The 17,934-nt window shown below is 45.0% G+C and overlaps 1 protein-coding gene across 3 annotated transcripts in view; it reads right to left on the reverse strand.

Annotated features, from left to right (window-relative positions):
• Window positions 1–17,934, reverse strand: part of DLGAP1 (DLG associated protein 1) — a 342,691-nt gene that overhangs the window by 220,763 nt on the left and 103,994 nt on the right. For all 3 annotated transcript variants that reach the window (XM_064481562.1, XM_064481561.1, XM_010976379.3), the window contains one exon: window positions 1,704–2,732. In XM_064481562.1, coding sequence (XP_064337632.1) covers window positions 1,704–2,660 — 957 coding nt within the window. In that variant the 5' untranslated portion in view covers window positions 2,661–2,732. The remainder of the gene's footprint in view (window positions 1–1,703; window positions 2,733–17,934) is intronic.

The following is a 17,934-nucleotide window of genomic DNA, read 5'->3' on the forward strand; positions in this document are numbered from 1 at the left end:
TCCTTCTTTAATCTGATGTTTCTTACCTAATCTCATCACTACTTATTAAAGTTCAAGTTTTTTTTAAATTAAATTTGTTTTTGCCACTAATCACAGAACCTTCATAGATAAAATGTATCCTCTTCTAGGTTCTTCTAAGTTCACACATCCTTTCTTCAAATCAGATATCTTATCAAAATACTCTATTCTCAGGTTCAGATGAGAATTCAGGTGATGAGATCTAGGTGCTTAAAGAATTTATAAAGCTTTCAGCTGTAACCCTTATGATGGTCACTTCTGTAAGTTAAGAGGCTTGGGCTCTAGTCCTACCCCTGCCACGTACTAACTGTGTGACCCACTAGGCTTTTAGCTTTCTCTGAGTCTAGCTTCTCATATGCCAAACGAAGAGGGTGGCTTAGACGATTCCTTTAGCTCTAGCATTCTGTGAGTGGTTCTTGATGACTTATGCGTGAAACAGCCTTATAGTAAATTGAGCCATGCCACCTTCAGTAGGAAATATTGTGTTGTTTGTGAAAACTATCTGTGCATTGGTGGCCTGTTCTGAACTCTGGGGATGGGCTGTGGCACTATCCTTGCCCAGTGACTGTCGGCCTAGAATATTCTCTGGGCTTGGTGGAGGCATTTCCAAGAGAGTCGGGTTTGTCACAAGAAATCCAAAGAGAGCAACAAGATGAATGTTTTTGTGGAAGGCTTTCCTTTTTTCCTTGCATTTATTCTTAAGAGTGGGAAATGATTATGTCATGATTGTATAGTCCAGTAAAACTTTTTTTTTTTTTTTAAGATGACAGTAGCGAGGGAGGGCAGAGAAAAAAGACACTTTTAAAAAGAAAAATGTGAGGGTTCCTCTTATGGAAGGTTATGTCTTGGGAAAAATGACAATACTAAAGGGAGGCGTAGAAAAGAAAAAGACTCTTCCCCTGATATTTTTATCCAGGTGAAATCTGGTTTAAGTGGATTAGAGGGCAGCAGGAAAAACAGGAGGCTGTAGAAGAGGAGGAGCGGCCTGCCTTGGGCCGTATGTGTGTGGGATTTGCATGCTGATACTAATTGTATTTTATTGTTCAGATGCTTCCCCTTTCCCTCCTCTTCCCTGTTGTCCTGGATCTCTGCAGCTGTGCTTGTCAGGTCCCCACACTGGCTCCATCTCCACCTCCTCAAGGCACAGGGCATCACCCTGACTCCCTGTGCTCTGGGAAGGGGGAGGTTGGGTGGGAGTGTGGTTAGTGTTGGTAGTGGTGTGAAAAGTGCAATGGTGAAGATGTAGATCAACTTTCCCAAACTAATAGCTTCAGGCAGAATTAAATTAAAACAAAAAAACTGAGTAGATTTAATTAAACTCTTTCCAAAATTCCAAAGATCATCACTGACTTTTGTAAAAAGGTGGATTTATTTAAAAATACTCTGTATACTCCCCTTTTCTCTCCTCCCTGTCCCACGATACCTCAGACAAAAGAGGAACACAAAACATTAATAACTCCTTGCCTTTATTTAGGCGTGCTTTTATATTTAGTATCTCAGTATAACTGGATGAGGTTGCTAGCAGGCTTGTTTCCTGATATGAGCCCTCAGCCTCGGAAATGCTAAGTAATTCTTTCAGGTTCATACAGACAATTTATAGTAAGAGCCAAGACTAGGACCAGGAGAAAATACCACACAATCAGCAGGTAGACTTTTAAGCATTCATCCCTCAATATAAATGGTACCTGAAGGTACTGGCAGGAACGTTCTTGTTGACATGACTCTGACTTCACCATGGCCTGGTCCATGTTCACCGAGGCTTTCTGGTAAACCTCGCGGGCTCGGCTCACGGTCAGCGTGGAGGACCAGGCGCTCTTCTTTAGCAGCGGTGCATCCAGGGTGACGGGCAGGTTGGCGCAGGTGGAGCACTTGACGTCGTTGTTACTCCGAGAGGCCTTCACCGCCTGCTCGCTGATGGTGTTGTAGGCCTCCATGAAGTACTGCGAGGCTGAGCGGTCGGGGCACCGGCCCATGGTCATCACGCCGGAAGGGGCGTGGTAGATGCACATGTCGCCGTCGAGGTTGTCGTCGGAGCTCCACCAGCCCGGGGACGCGTTGGCGCGGGGCTTGGGCTCAGCGCGCCGCTCCTTGCTCTTGCTGCGCTTGCCGTACCTCACGGCCTGCGTCTCGTCGGGGCTCGCCTTGCCCCCGTTCACGCTGCCCTTGGACGGCCCCTCCAGGGAGTGCGATTTGGTGAAGAGTTTCTGGACCGAGTGGACCAGGTGGCGGATGCGGCCGGGGCTGTCGCTGCGGTGCTCCACGGCTGTGCGCTTGTACTGCAACGTGTGGTAGCCATCCCGGTTGAGAGGCAGCTGCCTCTCAAACTGGTCCAGGAGGTTGGCGGGGATGCGGTTGGCCTTGGTGGCCAGGTTGCGGGGCACCAGGGCGCCCTCGTCCTTGAGCTCTTGCTGCGAGGTGTAGTGCCGGCGCGGGAAGGTGCTGCTGGCCAGCGGGTCGCTGAAGGGGCCCACACACTCGGCCTGGAAGGAGGTGCGCTGAGTGTAGTAGGGGTGGTCGGCCGGGTGGGGCTCCACCGGGCTCAGCAGGTATGGCTTGCGGTCTGCGTGGTGCGACAGCGAGTCACAGGCGGAATCGCAGGTGACTCCGTGGTGATGGCTGCGGCTGCTGGATAACCCTTTCATCGCTGATGGGGCACAACCGCGGGGGTCATGGACACCCCGTGGTTAGGTTCCAGACCCGTCTCCCGCAAGGACCTGGGGGAATGAAGGAGAGAGGGACCATGGTTAACGCTTCCCGTGGTGAATGGCTATTGCTCTTTCGCGTGTGCAGGGTGCTACTGAGTTCGTTTTCTCACAGAACTCATGACTCTCCCTAAAAGCAGCTGTAATGCACTGTTGGAAGAGCCCTTTTACCTCTGTAGGGTGGGAAATCCCACTCCAATCATACAGGACAGACAGCAGGGGTGAAAGCTTCTAAACCCAGAAAAGAAACTATAAAAATGCTAAACTGTTCAAAAATGATTAGGAAGAAAAACTCCCTTCCCCTGCAGGATTCCAGTAACTGGCTGTGCCTTTCCCTTGCTGCTCTGGTTTTATTCTTAACTGTATGTTAATCCTCAAGCTAGCTGGCCAGAAGGGCTCAGTTTCCCTGGGAAGCTTTTGCTGCTCCCCGCTGCAGAGAGAACTGGTCCCCCCTGTGCTTTGCAGGGCGTCTGCCGCACATGCCCTGGCTGCTCTGGAATGCTTGAGCACCCTGCGGGCCAGCTTGCCGCTTCATCCTCTTTGCCTCTCCCTACATTGCGCCAGGCTGGCCGTGTAGACACAGAGTGAATAGTCCATAAATGTGAGTGGAAAACGTGAATAAAAGAGGCTTCTGGCACTTACAACTTTTGGATCTGCCTTTGTACCTTCTTTCGCATACTCTGCCTCTAGAAATCTGTGGGAGCAATCACAGCAAAAAATCCCCCACCCCAGGTGGTAATTGGAGTTGGAAAAACTAATGATGTGGCAAATAGATCAGAGCTGTAGAGAAAACCCGCCCGTGTGTTTCTGTCACCAGAGAATCAAGAGTTTCCTCTCGACACACCGAGAGCGGATGAAGAAACCAATAGGCTTGAATTGGCTAGTCTGAATGTCAGGGCATCCCCTTTTCCCGGTTTAAACGTCTCTGGTAAATATTTTCAAGCGATTGCAAGATGGCCAAAGAAAAGGCTCTTAAAACGGTCCTGAGGAGGCTGTGGCAAGGAGGAAGCAAAACCATGGCACAAACTAATTTAGATGGAAAAATCCATTGCATGAGGAAGTTTCTATGAAACAGGTCCTGTTGAAGACATTTTTGCCTTTTAAGTATAGACTTAAAAATAAAAAACAAAAACAGCAATCCAGTTGCATTAGTCACATAGTTAAGTCTTATGATTCTACGTAATACATCTCAGTATATAAAATATGAAATAATGCTTCAGCCTTTCCTTCTGAAGCAGTTGGGTCTTGGGTAGATATTTTTGGCTAAATAAAATGTGAAACTGGCAAGAGTTGAAAACATGAATTACACATATTTACTCCAAGATGTAGACGATTATTTGAAATCATGTATTCAATATTTACATAGATATCTTTAATTTGTGAATGGCATTTCATGTAAGATGATGTTACCTGCGCACACACAGAGCAAACAAAGAGCCTTTACGATGAACTTACCAAATGATGTAAGTGATGATAATTTCCGTAGATTAAACATACACAGTGTAATTTTTACTAAAATTTAAGTGGGCTATTTTCAGCCTAACGACAAGCACTTATATTTTCATAGAAGGTAATCAACTGCATCGTAAGTTAACTTTTGTCGTTCTTTACTTAGTATTTGTAAAAGGATACTGAGATCTTATTTATTTATTTATTTATGTGAGTGAGGAGGTAATTAGGTTTATTTATTTTAATGGAGGTACTGGGGATTGAACCCAGGACCTTATGCATGCTAAGTGCTCACTCTACCACTGAGCTGTACCTTCCCCTGGATATTGAGATCTTGATCCTTTTTCTCTGTGATATGGGCAAATGAAAAATAGCAATAAGTGATCATAAACATTTCTAAATTCTCCCTCTATCTTTCTGGTTAAGGCCAGATAAATGACTTAATACCTTGGTCCTTTTCTAGAGAAAATATTAGAGTCTCTTCTACTCTCTTGTCTTTTAAAAAGGAAAATAGATTAATTTGTGATAATAAATTCAAGCCACACACTCAGTGACTTCCTGGTGAGCAGGAGCGGATGATCTAAAAGCCTCAAAGGCTAAAGACTCGCTGTGGACCCCACCCCAGAAGACCTGCTCCTCCTTCCCTCCTCCTTTACTTTCCTCTTTCCTTACTCATGAACTCCCTTTCCAGCCTACTTCTGCCACTTCTATTTTCCCCTCCGCTAATTAATGTTCCTGAGTGGCATCCGTGGTCATCACTCGCTCTAGCCTGCGGTGTGACTAACAGCATCCCCAGAGAGAATTCACTGAACAGCCCTCCCATGCGGGGCTCAGTGTCCGCTGCCGCAGACAACCGAGTGCAACCAGCAGATCCCTCATGGCCAGAAGGGAGGCCTGACCTAGTCATGAAAAAAGATATATAACAATTCTCGTTATCTTTTGCATTCTTGGAAAAGGAAGCTGCTAGCCCCGGACTTAGGTTTTCAAATGGCCGTAAATTTATTTCTGAAAATAGAAAGGGAAATTGTCTTTCGTGCCTGCCTTTTTGAGCAGGGGTGGGGAGTGTGAGTCAACATGCCTTTGTAAGGGTTTCTATGACTACGGTGATCATCTCTCAGTTTTTCTTGTTCACGATGACTTCAAAATTATGTTATGTTGTCCTCCTGAATTCAATTTTACTGTCAGATCATGTGTCCTGACTCTTGGCTTGGGAAATTTGTTGACTCTGTTGGCTACTGTGAGGTGAGCTCTGAGTGTGAGAGTTCCCATACCTGGGCACACGCACTGCTGTCCAGACGATGGCTACAACAAGAGCCATTCAGCCCCGTAAAGAAAATGCTCGAGGCAGGTAATTTATTAGCACCAAGGAAAAGACACGCAAACCACATATTGGAAGATGCTGACAGGAAGGGAACTAGTCTTGCAAAGCTGGCAAGTTCTTATTTTGTTTTGATTTCTGGGCATGTCTTTATTTAGAGCTGCTGTTCTTGATTTTTCTTTACATGCAGAGAGAGGAGCCACCTGTAGGGTGTCCACTCTCTCCCACAGTGAGGACTGACAGCCAGGCGATCACGACTTGCTTTAGAAAGGACAGTGTGGGGGACCCTCAGGAGAACAGGGTGCATGCACTGTATTCTGGTTTGGGGAGATGTGGAGAAGAGGAAGTCTCCATGAATCTCTTCAGGGTCAAGTCACCTTTTTGGCTCCCCGCCATCTGCCTGTGACCTGCAGAAAAGATTCTCTTACTGAAGTGTATGAAGCATTCTCAGAACAACTGACTTGTTTCCCAGCCCCCCCTAAATGTGCACTGGTGACTAATTCAAGCTAATGGAGTATAATTGAAAATGGTGTGTGCAATTTCTGGAAAACATCTCTAAAGTGAAGGGCATACCCTATTTACCGGTTCCCTGACTGGAATTCAGACTTGAGAGCTGGCTGAGCAGTGATCTTGGACCATGAGGTAGAAGTTACGGTCTGAGGATGGAGCAGCCCAAGTTAAAGGACCCGGCTATGTGGCGTGCCCATCAGCCTGCACATGTTCCTCTGCATCTTGTTTGCGTGGGAGGAAGTGGACCTTTATCTTTGTCCACAGCTCTGTGATTTGTTTTCTGACCCTTGCATTTCAGCCGGGTCCTAAGTGAGATGGGCAGTCAAGCCTGAATCCTGGCGACCTTTTGTCAGCTTGCTAAACACAGGACTTGACTTTGGTGGTGGTGGTTCCCCACAAGAGCAATTTAAACCAGGCAGTGACACGGCCACGCTTAGACCAGAGATTTCTCTGGCTGTAGTTAAGAAAACAGGTTTGGGGGTGGGGAGGAGCAAGAAGATCTAAAAGACACAATCATTTCTTGCTTGGGCAGCTCACGAGAGAAGACTAAAAGGGGATTAGGAGTCATCCCCTAACGGGTGAGAATGTCCTCACCGGGGGGCAGTGCCCCCCACTTCCGGCCCTCTGCCCACGTGTGTGTTTCCATCACAGTCTAAACATACATGGCGCTTTTTCCAGACAGAACAAAATTCTATGCAACATGGATGCAGATTCTTTATTAGTAATTTTTTCCTCTACTAATAATAAATCCCAATTCTATGGAGACTGAGAATGAAGAGCTACATGAATCCTGAACAGGCTTATGTCTTTAAGTGAAAAAAATTTTTTAAAGGTAAGGGAACGGTTCTCCTTACAATGTGACTAACAGATGAAGCCATGCCATTTTATGGTAAAAGTAAACAGAAAATTTACCAAAAAGGCCCACTTTGGGGATATTTTTTCCCCTTCTAAATTTGTAGCTGCGGAAGATAACTGCCTGCTATTTTCTTTCACTTTTCCAGGCTTCCCCACCCAAGGATTTTCATGCATTGTGTGCTTAAAATCATACACATACCGTGAGAGCACCTTTGAATAAGCAGAGGCAGAATTACACCAGCTCTGCCTCACAGCGCCGCGCCGAGCCGCTTCACATACACAGAAAGCCTTTGGCGTTTCGCTCCCGCTAATTGTAGTCCTAGTCACCCGCAGTTTGATTTTGTTTGTGAATACCTCCTTCAGTCAGTCTGCTCCTACAAATAAATGCCTTTGCAGCATTGCCCTTTCAAGAGATACAGTATTATACAAAAAACAAAACCACCATCCAGATCTCCTCCAGTTTGGTCACAGGAAGTAGCACCATTACAATTGCCTTCGTCTTCACACAAAGCTTTAAAAAGCGGTTTCATTATGGTTGTTGAGAATAAAAAGACGGAGGGGGGAGAAGGGCTGAGCGATGGCTAGGAGGGCGTCGCTAGCACTGGTGTGTTGGGCGCGGGCACAGGACTTCAGGGAGGCCTTGGATGTGGAGATTGTGGAAGCAGTGCATGTAAGACTTCCTAACATTCTTTGGGGTTGACACAGGTAGGGAGGTAACTGTCCTGACTCTGTGACTTTAGAGATCTGCTCCCCATGGGATTACCTGCATTTGGATTTCTAGGAGAGGGCGTGATTATCTCAGCTAAACCTCCAGAGGGATTATCCCTGGGAGTCGCCAAGAGAATGCGGTCACCTTGACCGGCCATGACCAGCAGCTCTCCAGAAGGTACTGTGGGCAGGGGGACACCCTACCTCATGGGGGTAAAACAGAAGGCTGCAGAATTTTCACAGAGAAGAGTAAAAACCATCAGCGTCTACCTGTCCCCCCGAAGTTGAGAAAAACCTGCAAGCCGTGGACTAATCTAGGAGAAAGAGGAATGATGAGAGAAGGAACCTGTTTGATGGGCTATAGAGCCAGCCATGAGGGAAAATGGAAAAATGCAAAAACATAGCAGTCAATGCAACGCGACAGTGCCACGAAATAGCCTCTGATGAAAACGCAGTTACTTTTGTCTGCGTCTCTCATAACTAGATGAATAGTCCTGTGAACGTGTTGTGGCACATTCTAGACAATCTGCTTCACAGCCAGACTATCTGTCTGTCTGTCTGTCTGTCTATCTACTTACCTACCTACCTATCCATCCATCCATCCATCCATTTTTTTTTACCTGAATCAGCAGTTTTCTCACGTAAGTTCTCTGCTTTTATTTCTTTTTCTTTTTTTTAACTGAAGTATAGTCAGTTACAGCGTGTCAGTCTCTGGTGTACAGCTTCATGTCCCAGTCATGCGCACACATACATGTGAGTGGGTCAGATCGCCTGAGAGCTACGAACTTGACCTCATTGTTAAGGCCTCGCATTGGGATCCTTTCACAGAGCTTCTCTTTGCTTTGAAGCCTGTGGAAGGGAGTTATAAGGAACAAGTGTTTATACTTGTGTGGTTTTGGCTATTGAGACAACATCCACACCTGCAGAAAGCATCTCTTGAGTGAGGCCTGAGAGGGGAGTCCCTCTCTCGTCTTAGTATTAGCAGAACTGTGTTCAGCAGCCGACACTTCGTCCTGCAGGTACAGTTACTCTTAAGGTAAATTCGTTTCTGTCTATATTTAAATACTGGGATGTTTATCAGGAAATTTACAATAAAACAGTAATGGTTTTATGGCTTTTCTACTTTCATTCTACTTTTGTAGTTTCCTCTGGCTGTGTATCTTATGCCTTTTTAGGATATGTGTAATCTTGTAGACTGCTTCGATCTTTTGTGGAAACATGCTGCAGCGGGGGTGGCAAATCTATATCTGGGTATCTCTGTATTATGTGAAATATAAATACTTGGTTAATATGTTAATTTCCTTCCCTTGATACCATCAAAGTTGAGTGTGCAGCAGACTCAGCTGGGAGGGCTTGTGAAGACGCGGATCACTGGACCCAGTCCTCAGGGTTTCTGGGGGGGTCCCCAAGAATCTGCATTTCTAACAAATTCCCCGGCGATGTTGACGCCGGTTCAGGGATCACAGTAACTACCGAAATAGACTCTCTATTTCTTACACCCGTGATTCCTCCTGGGATACATACACATCATCCTTTCCTCCATTAGCCTAAACTCAAACCTTTCCTTCAAGCTCCAGCCCTGTTGTCACTTTTTTGGGTGGAGCTTTTGCTGAACCCAGTGGGCAGAGTTAACACCCGGCCCACGTGGTCTCTCCGGCACCTTATCCATACCTCCACCAGACACTGGGGATGTCTGTGGTCATTTAGTGCCTTATGTGTGGGTCTCTCCCAGGAGACCATGAGATTCCACTGGACAGAAGGGGTCTCGCCCATTTTCGTATAACCATTTCCTGGGAAAGCCCTCATCTCATGGGATGCACTCAGTAAGTGTTAGCCAAACAAATGCACGAATGGGAAGTCTCCTGCTTGGGAAACACAGCATTTTAATGTAAAAATAACGTGGTAATTTATAAATAAAATGACTGTCTTTGTCCTGGGAATTCATGTCTCTGTGTGGCACTATGCTCTTCGGCATGTGAGCGGAGTCTCAGGAAGACCCCTGACGGACCCTGGCTTTGCCGTCTGTCCTGCGGTTCAGGCATCTTCCTCAGCCTTCTCAGCAATTAGAGGCCCCTGAGCTACAGTGGCAATGACTGAGCAAACAGTTGGAGAAAACTCCATGTCCAGTTCTCTGCACACCTTGAAGACCGGGGAACATTCTGTTTAGAGTCGGGCTGCTGAAAAATCGGTGTCACGGCGGAAGATCTTTTCTCTTTCTCCCCAGGAGCTATGGAATGCCCTCACTGATATTTCTGAATCCAGGGAAGTACAAGCTGCACTTTATACGAGCCTATGATGTGCCAGGAACTCAATACTCATGCTTCACACCCTGGCAGGCTTGGTGTGGTTTCTCCCCTTTTCCATAGATGGAGAAACTGAGGTTCATAGAAGTTGTATAGCTTGGCCAGAGAGCCCAGCTAGTAAACAGCTAAGCTAAGACTTGAACCCAGAGCTCTGAGGCAAACACACGGGCTTCTTGCCCCATCAGTGGCGCCAAGAAATTTAAGATGCTGGAGGCAAGCACAGCAGGAACCAGCCTGCGATCGGTGGACCTCCACAGCTTTCAGACTTTCCTTTGAAGAAAGGTTTTACTGGTAAAAGAAAAAGTGAAAAAAAAAACACCGTACTGTCATACTTCATCATATCAACTCTTTCTGATATAAGAAGATTTATCCAACTTGAACATGTAATAAGCGTTTAATGAGCAGGAAACTGCTCCCCGGGAGAGCGCATCCTCTGGTGTGAGTGGGTGGCTCTGAGGGCTGGTTCAGGGCTCGGCGACCGTATTCAAGTCCAAGGCGTCAGCCTGTGAGCACTGCTGCGCCCGGGGACCCGGCCGCCCCTGCCCGCTTCCCCTCACCGCCCAGACCGTTCAGCCTCAGTACAGAGGTCGGCCAGTGTAGACAGTCACTTCCCAGCTGTTTACAGAAGCTAATGAAAGAGCTAATAGTCACGTATTCCTTTTTTCTCAACAAATATGTATTGAGCATCTACTAACTGACAGGTACACGTCTAGGAGCCAGGGATTGAGTTAGTAAACACAACTCAAAAGGGCTGTTTCTTCGTGGAAGGCACATTGTTGGGTTGGGAGACAATATATAATGTTTATAATGGTGATAATTGTATAATATAATCTGTCAGGCAATGACATATAAAATATTGGCTTATTCAGCACTATTTACAACAGCCAAGACATGGACGCCACCTACATGTCCATCGGCAGATGAATGGATAAAGAAGACGTGGTGTATAAATATAATGGAATACTACTCAGCCATAAAAAGAATGAAATAATGCCATTTGCAACAACATGATGGACCTAGAGATCGTCACGTTAAGTGAAGTCAGTCAGACAGAGAAAGACAAATATTACATGATATCACTTATATGTGGAATCTAAAAAAAAATGATACAAATGATCTTGTTTACAAAACAGAAACAGACTCACAGACATAGAAAACAAACTTATGGTTACCAAAAGGGTTAAGGGGTGAGAGAGGGATAAATTAGGAGCTTGCGGTTAGCAGATACTAACTACTATATATAAAATAGATAAACAACAAGGTCCTACTGTACAGCACCGGAAACTATATTCAATAGCTTATAATAACCTATAATGAAAAAGAATGTGAAAAAAATATATGTATAACTGAATCACTTTGCTGTACACTGGAAACTAACACAGCATTGTAAATCAACTATACTTCAATAGTAAAAAAAAAAAAGAAATTGTGGGCAAATAAGCTATAAAAATATTGGCTGATTTATTAGAGAGGAAGTTCAGTAAAGTTTATCCCTGTTAGTGTATTTCAGCCGACATTCGGCAGATAGATCTATGTGCCAGGTCCGAGGCACTTTGCAGGCATTATTCTACTTAATTAGCATCCATCCCTGTGAGGTAGCTACTCCTTTCATCGGTATTTCCCAGAGGAGGAAAATGAGGCACAGAGAGGTTAGACCATTTACTGAGTTAACCTAGCGCGCACCCTCTGCACCGCCAGGCTAATGACAGAGCTTGTCTTTGTCACTCAGCACAGCAATGGGATGTCACCAAGTCTGCAGCATATGGCCACACGCATTGTGCACAGCACACCCGCAGGGGGCAAACTGACGTCGTGTCGTGCGGCCACCCTGTGGCTCTGCTGATGTGCTGGTAAGCCATGTACTTTCATTTAAACATATAGTAACATCATATAATTAAAGAGAGGACCCTGGAGAGAAATCATGCATTCCAACATCAAATAGAAGTAGGAGTATTCATCTATTATTATCATTGTCTAATAAGAGAATAATCGAAACCATGGAAATTACATGCAGATTTCAGAGGCGTAGATGGATGCTTAACATATACCTTATCTATGTTTTTAAATAGGCCCTTGAAAGGGGAAAATGGGAGAGACCTCAAAGAATTTATGAACTTGTCCATTAAAAAATGCCTTTTTTCGTCTGCACATCTCTAAGCTTAACCTGGAAATTTTCAATTTCTGCATGGCTGCTTCTCCTCACCATCTGCTAAAGCTGGCACAGGGCGGGGGGCGGTAATTCCCATGCCTCAGGGAGGCAGCCTACGCCCCAGGGATAAGTAAAGACCTGTAAGATAAATGAAAGAAAGCAGAGTCGGGAGAGAACCCACAACGAACAGTGCATGGACTGGCATCCGTGAGCCGCCTGCACCAGGGGTCCCTGCTGTAACCACTGCCCCCGGCAGCTTTCCTCCTGACCGCCAACGGGTACTGTTTGCTCCACCTGAATCTGTGTCAAGACAAAATTCCACTGAAGGGGATTGTAAGTTTCATTTTCTAGCCAAATAAGTGGGCAGCCTAAAATTCCAGCCGAGCGGATCTGAGCATGAGCGAGTGGTGGCGAGTGTGAGAACCAAGTGTGTAAGTCGGACGAGAAGTGGCTTCACATGGGAACAGGAATGTTAAAAGGATGCTGTTTGCAGGAAAATCGTTCCTTTTAGATGCGAAGAAACCTTTTGGATGAAATGAGATTCAAAACGGGGCCGCTTTTGCCTTACTACTTATTCTCTGTGTGCAACATGTCCAGGTTTGGTCAGATTTCAGAAAATGTTGTTGCCGTTGCCTTGAACCTGGAGCACTTGGCATGCTTAACTGGAAACAGCATCCTCTCTTCCCATCCCAGTTTTTGTTTGTGTGGGATTAGCAATGTATTGTTTTCTTTCTGTCTCTCTTTCTTTCTTCCTTCTTTTCTTTTCTTCTCTTCTCTTTTCTTTTTTTCTCTTTTTCTTTCTCCTCTGGAAAAGCTATTTCAGGAAAAACCAGCTCTGTAAATTACAAGAGTTCACCTGTTAAGGTGCTGGGTATACAACTGGCAGCTACATCACTGGTTTTAAACATGGTCAACATCCTGTGTCCTTTCCATGAGGAAATCCCTCTAGGATTATTTCGAAGTTTTTTTTTTTTTATCAAGATTTATTTTTATTTTTAGACCCTAAGAATGACTCCAGATCACTTGAATGTATGTGAAAAAAATGACATCTAATAATATTAAATATTAAATAATTTTTCAAAGGAATGTTATTTATCATCTAGTCCAAATCTTTACATTTTAGAGGCAAGAAATTTGAGATAACACTGTAAATATAATGTATGGATGTATGTAAACTTATATATGACTAGCCCAGTGTTCACACTGCAAATGTACATGGGTTAAAATGGCCCTTTGGCTCTCTGCAGAATGTGTTTCAAACCTCCAAGGACTCACACCCTTAAAAATTCCCTTAACCTAGACAAAGCCGTAAACAGTGGGAGCCATGTTTGTGGTACATGGTCTGCTCTGCTGGCTGTGATGCCGTTGGCTGTTTATGGGAACACTGGAGAAAGCCGTCTATGGACTCATTAGGCTGACCATTCCTTCCAGGTGGAGGGAGATCATCATGGGACATGTTTCAAGGGAGACCTTTCTACAATAGCTGCCTCTAACCTTTAACCTTGTTGCCTACTGGATGTCTCATTAGAAAACCAGTCGTGCTAAAACAGCAGAGGTAACTTTTAAGTACCCTTAGGATGTCAAGGACTATTCGGCAAAAGACACACAGGACAAAAACAAAAGAGATTATTCTGTGGCTAACTGTTGGCCTTAGTGAAGTTTTATTTGCATCATCTCGCAGAGAGATGGGTCATCTTCTAAGGAAACACCAGTCACCAAGCCTACAACTCTGAGCTGGAGGAAAAGTTTTCCTTCCTGACCCTCATTTGGTGAGAATTCCCTCATGTTCCTCCTTACACCAACGACAGAATTGAGGTGGTCCTCTCAGGCACAGCGTTCAGGTTACGTGTGAACACATCCTCTCGGTAGCCGAACGCTGTGAAGGATTCCAGGTGAGATCAGTCTCCTTTTGCCGGGCGCTACCCGGACAGATGCTAAACAGGGCATCTTGCTCTGTAGCCCATGGTGCCAAGTGGTGCCAGCTAGGGTCCAGAACAGGTCTGGGTTGCTCTGGGGTCAACAGTGGTGATATGATACAGTCTGTGGCATTTTGTCTGGTGAAATCCACAAACACTGCAGCAATGCTGGCTTGGCTCCAGAATGACCTCAGCCTTTAAGGAAATCTAATTTTAGAAATTGTGTTTATTCTTCCGGGGTCCTCAGGCTTGCCAAGGGCAGGCTGGGCCTCAGAGGATGCTGCTAGCCAAATGGGAGTCCGCGGATCTGATCCGGTCCTGCCTCCAAACTTCAGTCTATCTGGTCATCCTGCAATGGCATCCATCCTAAGCATCTTGGAGTTGCCATTTGGTGGGTTTTCAGTGATGATTAAAGAATCCATTCAAACTGGGAGAAAATGCACTTGATCTTTTTATAGTTTAACTGCTTAATGAATCAGCACTTGACGAAGAGACAGACCTCATAATGAAAGCAAAGCTGTCAAGACTAAATATTTTGTTTTTACAAAGGACTGTAATTTATATAATTCTTAGCTGTTAATGCACTTAAATGTTATTCACTCCTTAAGAAGTCTTGAGATCATTCAAGCCTTTCAAGATACACTTTGGTTCTTGCTCACGTAAACCTTGCACATAAAAGACGAATAAAAACATGAACCCTACTCATTTGGGAGAGGTAAATACATTTTCTGGACTAATGAAAGTACATGCATTTGCAAGGCTTCTTGGTAGAAAGACCTGTGTTATTCATTATTCTTCTATTATTATTCTGTTATTATCATTCATTCTTAGTATCATCTTTTTTCCATTATAGTCAGTTACAATGTGTCAGTTTCTGGTGTTCAGCACAATGTCCCAGTCATGCAGATACATACATATATTAGTTTCCTAGTATTATCTTTCATCTCTGTTCTATATTCTCTATATGGTCTTTTCACTGACATTAGAAAAATAAATTAAGAGAGCTAAAATATATGTGCATAAAGGAAGGGATCAAAAACCTAATAAAGATCATTAGGAAGTCACTTCTACCAATAGCAATATTGTACACAATTGTTTTATTTAGAATGGCAAGTTTATTGGTGGTCATTACTTGGGGCTAAAGAAACCATCAAAAGAAGGTTCTGGTAAATTTCCACCCTCTTCCTGACTCTGTTCAAGATTTGGTCTTTTAAAAAGGATTCCCATTGCCTCTCTGGCCATTTTCAATTCCTCGTTTGTTAGAAGTCTCAATAAGCCAATGATACAGGCGAGTGAATTTGGAGCTAGAAAGGACCACAGAATTCGCTGGGCCAGAGTTTCCCCAAAGTGTGTTGTGTGCTCTCTAGTCCCGAGAAAGATTCTGTGAAAAGAAGAGATTTGGTGCAACTTGTTTGGGGGAAGCTGCCTCTTACATCCTCTCTTGAGAGAGTCACAAAACTAGCCTGTTACAGGCTGTGACGTTTTGCAGTAAAGAAACCTTTTGAACATTTTTATCCCAGCATTTTGTAAAAACTGGTCACTGAATCTCTTCAAGAATATCTCTTGCCATTTTTCAGAATGACTGCCCTGCAGAACACACCTGAGGAATCGCAGGTCAGTGCCAAGTCTCCCATTTCACAGATGAGAAAACTGAGCACCATTCACTCTTTTCACCCAAACCTCGTTTACCCACAAGAACCCTGGGTAAGTATGGAGAACAGAATTTGAAGCTGAAGAGAACTCAGTCTATCTCCAGAAAAGAAAGAAAAAGAAATCTAGGAAGTTGAATTGATTTGCCCCAAGTCACAAATTAAGCAGTATTTGTGCCTAAAATCTAGAATTTCCTCACTTCTGCTTTTTCCATCCCCCAACCCAAAAGTGATCTTTCTAATACCTGAGGACATTTTTCTGGAATCCTTACAGCTTGCATTTTGCTTTTATCTTATGTCAAGTCTTTTCTTCTCAGTGCAGAACAAGCCCTTCTCACCAAACTCCCAGCTTAATGGACACTCTCATTCTCTCTGGAAAAACAGCCAGGCTGCCCAAGGAACAGGGAACGCTCACAGTCCAGCTCCTCTGGAGCTTTTCTAGACTGTTCCTCAAATCAAGTGATGTTCATCTGACTTGGCATTGCAATCATGTAATGAAAGTTAAATATTACAAAGACTCTTGAAGTACCGATACCATTTGTGTAAAATCTCTTTTAAGAAGAGTTTAAGAAATTGTTTTCGTTTAGAAAGACTGAATAGGTAGAGAGTTGTTAAAAATTGCTGCCAACGTAGCTGTGGGTGAGACAAGTGTAAATAAAGAGAAAAACGACAATTTAGAAGGATTCTGCTTTCAGGTGGTTTCGCATGTCCCAACCTACAACTGAAACCAGAATTTATAGATAGTACGCTATGAATGTGGTTTATGTGAGAAAGACAGGTTGGAACTTCAGTCAGTAGATTCTTCTTTTTTTTTTTTTAAAGACCTTGATGCTTCACGAAAAGGTTAGTGAATGAATAAACATTTATGTTTTAAGTTAAAACTCAAGGTTTGAGGACAGTATTTTTAAATGACTTTTTAATCTAGCCTTTATAAACAGGTGACTACCAGTATAAACAAATCAGTTTAGAGGGATTGTTATCATGTGTCTAAACATTTTAAAAATACTTATTGCAAGTGCTAGAAAATGCCGCGTTCTTGTGTGGCGGTTTACAATTTTGAATTGCTGGCTATTGTATTTTACTTCTCTTGATTCACTGGGTCTTTGACCATTAAAACTAAACCTAAAGCTGATTGCCTCAGGGCAGGGAGGACCAAGGGTACACCCAGAGCGCAGGAATGAAGATGCCCCAGGCTCAGAGGCAGTCGTTAGGGACATCTTGACTTGAACTGGGAGGAGGATGTGACATAGGAGAGAAGAAACCCAGACCTCGGAGAGTCTGCAAGACCCAGAGTGTAGTTTACTGAAGAAACCGGAGAGCGGAGGGCTTTAAGGATGATTCCATGGGAGTATTTTCTTACTGGGAAAGCCAGAGATAGCAGAAGTAAAAGCTCTTATTGGGAGACCAGAAGAGTTCAGAGGGGACAGGATGAGAGACTAGGGTTTCTTTTTCGCCCAAAAGTACAGTAAGAAATAAAGAGTTTACTTCTTGATCCAGTATTTTAAAAAAAGGGATATAGCAATATGTCCCATTCTAGTTGCTCATTTCCAATCTGATCCTGTCGACTTTAAAAATGCAGGCCATGAGCGGTAAATTCTTTCTTGACCTACAGTTTAGAAAACTGTGTGTAAATTATGATCGCTGGGAAGTCAGGGAGTGCGACTCCTCCAGTTCTGTTCTTCTTCCGCGGGTCTTTTGTGTTTGCATACACATTTTAAAAGAAGGCTCATTTCTCACCCTATCAGCTCCTAGGGTGGGCACCTGGTGTGGGCACCTGGTGTGGGCTCAGGTCAGACAGGGCTGGCAGCGTCGCACATCTCTGCCTGCATCGCAAGCGCAGAGGGATGGCAAACCTACAGGGAAGCCGCATCTGTAGGCTTCATTGTCGCTGTCATTGGTGAGGGCCCAGGGCTGACTGGATGGACGGATGACCTCAAAGAGCCCCTCCCCCCTTGTCGGGGGAGGGGGGCGAGGAAAGAACAAGGGGCGTGGTCTGAGCAGTTGCGCAGGCGCTGAAAGAACCAGAGGCCCGAGGTTCTGGCGTGGAGGACGCAGGCGCGCCCCCTTCACGGTCAGTGGCTGCGGCGCGGACCGCAGGTGTCAGCAGCAGTCGGGAGCACGAGGGACCCGGGGGCCAGGCAGGTGCAGCTGCTTCCCAGCTGACGCCGAGGAGGAGGAGGAGGAGGGGAAAGGCCGGGAAAGGCAGGCTGGGAGCAGACAGCCTGGATCCGGACGCCCAGGGTCGAGAAAGAACGTCTAGTTTGACCAAACACCCCTCTAAGACAGAGCCTCCCCCGGAGTCCCTGCTGCCTTCGAGGCTCCGGCGTTCCGAGTTCTCCGTCTTGACTGCAGCTGGA

Source organism: Camelus dromedarius, chromosome 32, assembly GCF_036321535.1.
Source record: "Camelus dromedarius isolate mCamDro1 chromosome 32, mCamDro1.pat, whole genome shotgun sequence".
Lineage (NCBI taxonomy): Eukaryota > Metazoa > Chordata > Mammalia > Artiodactyla > Camelidae > Camelus > Camelus dromedarius.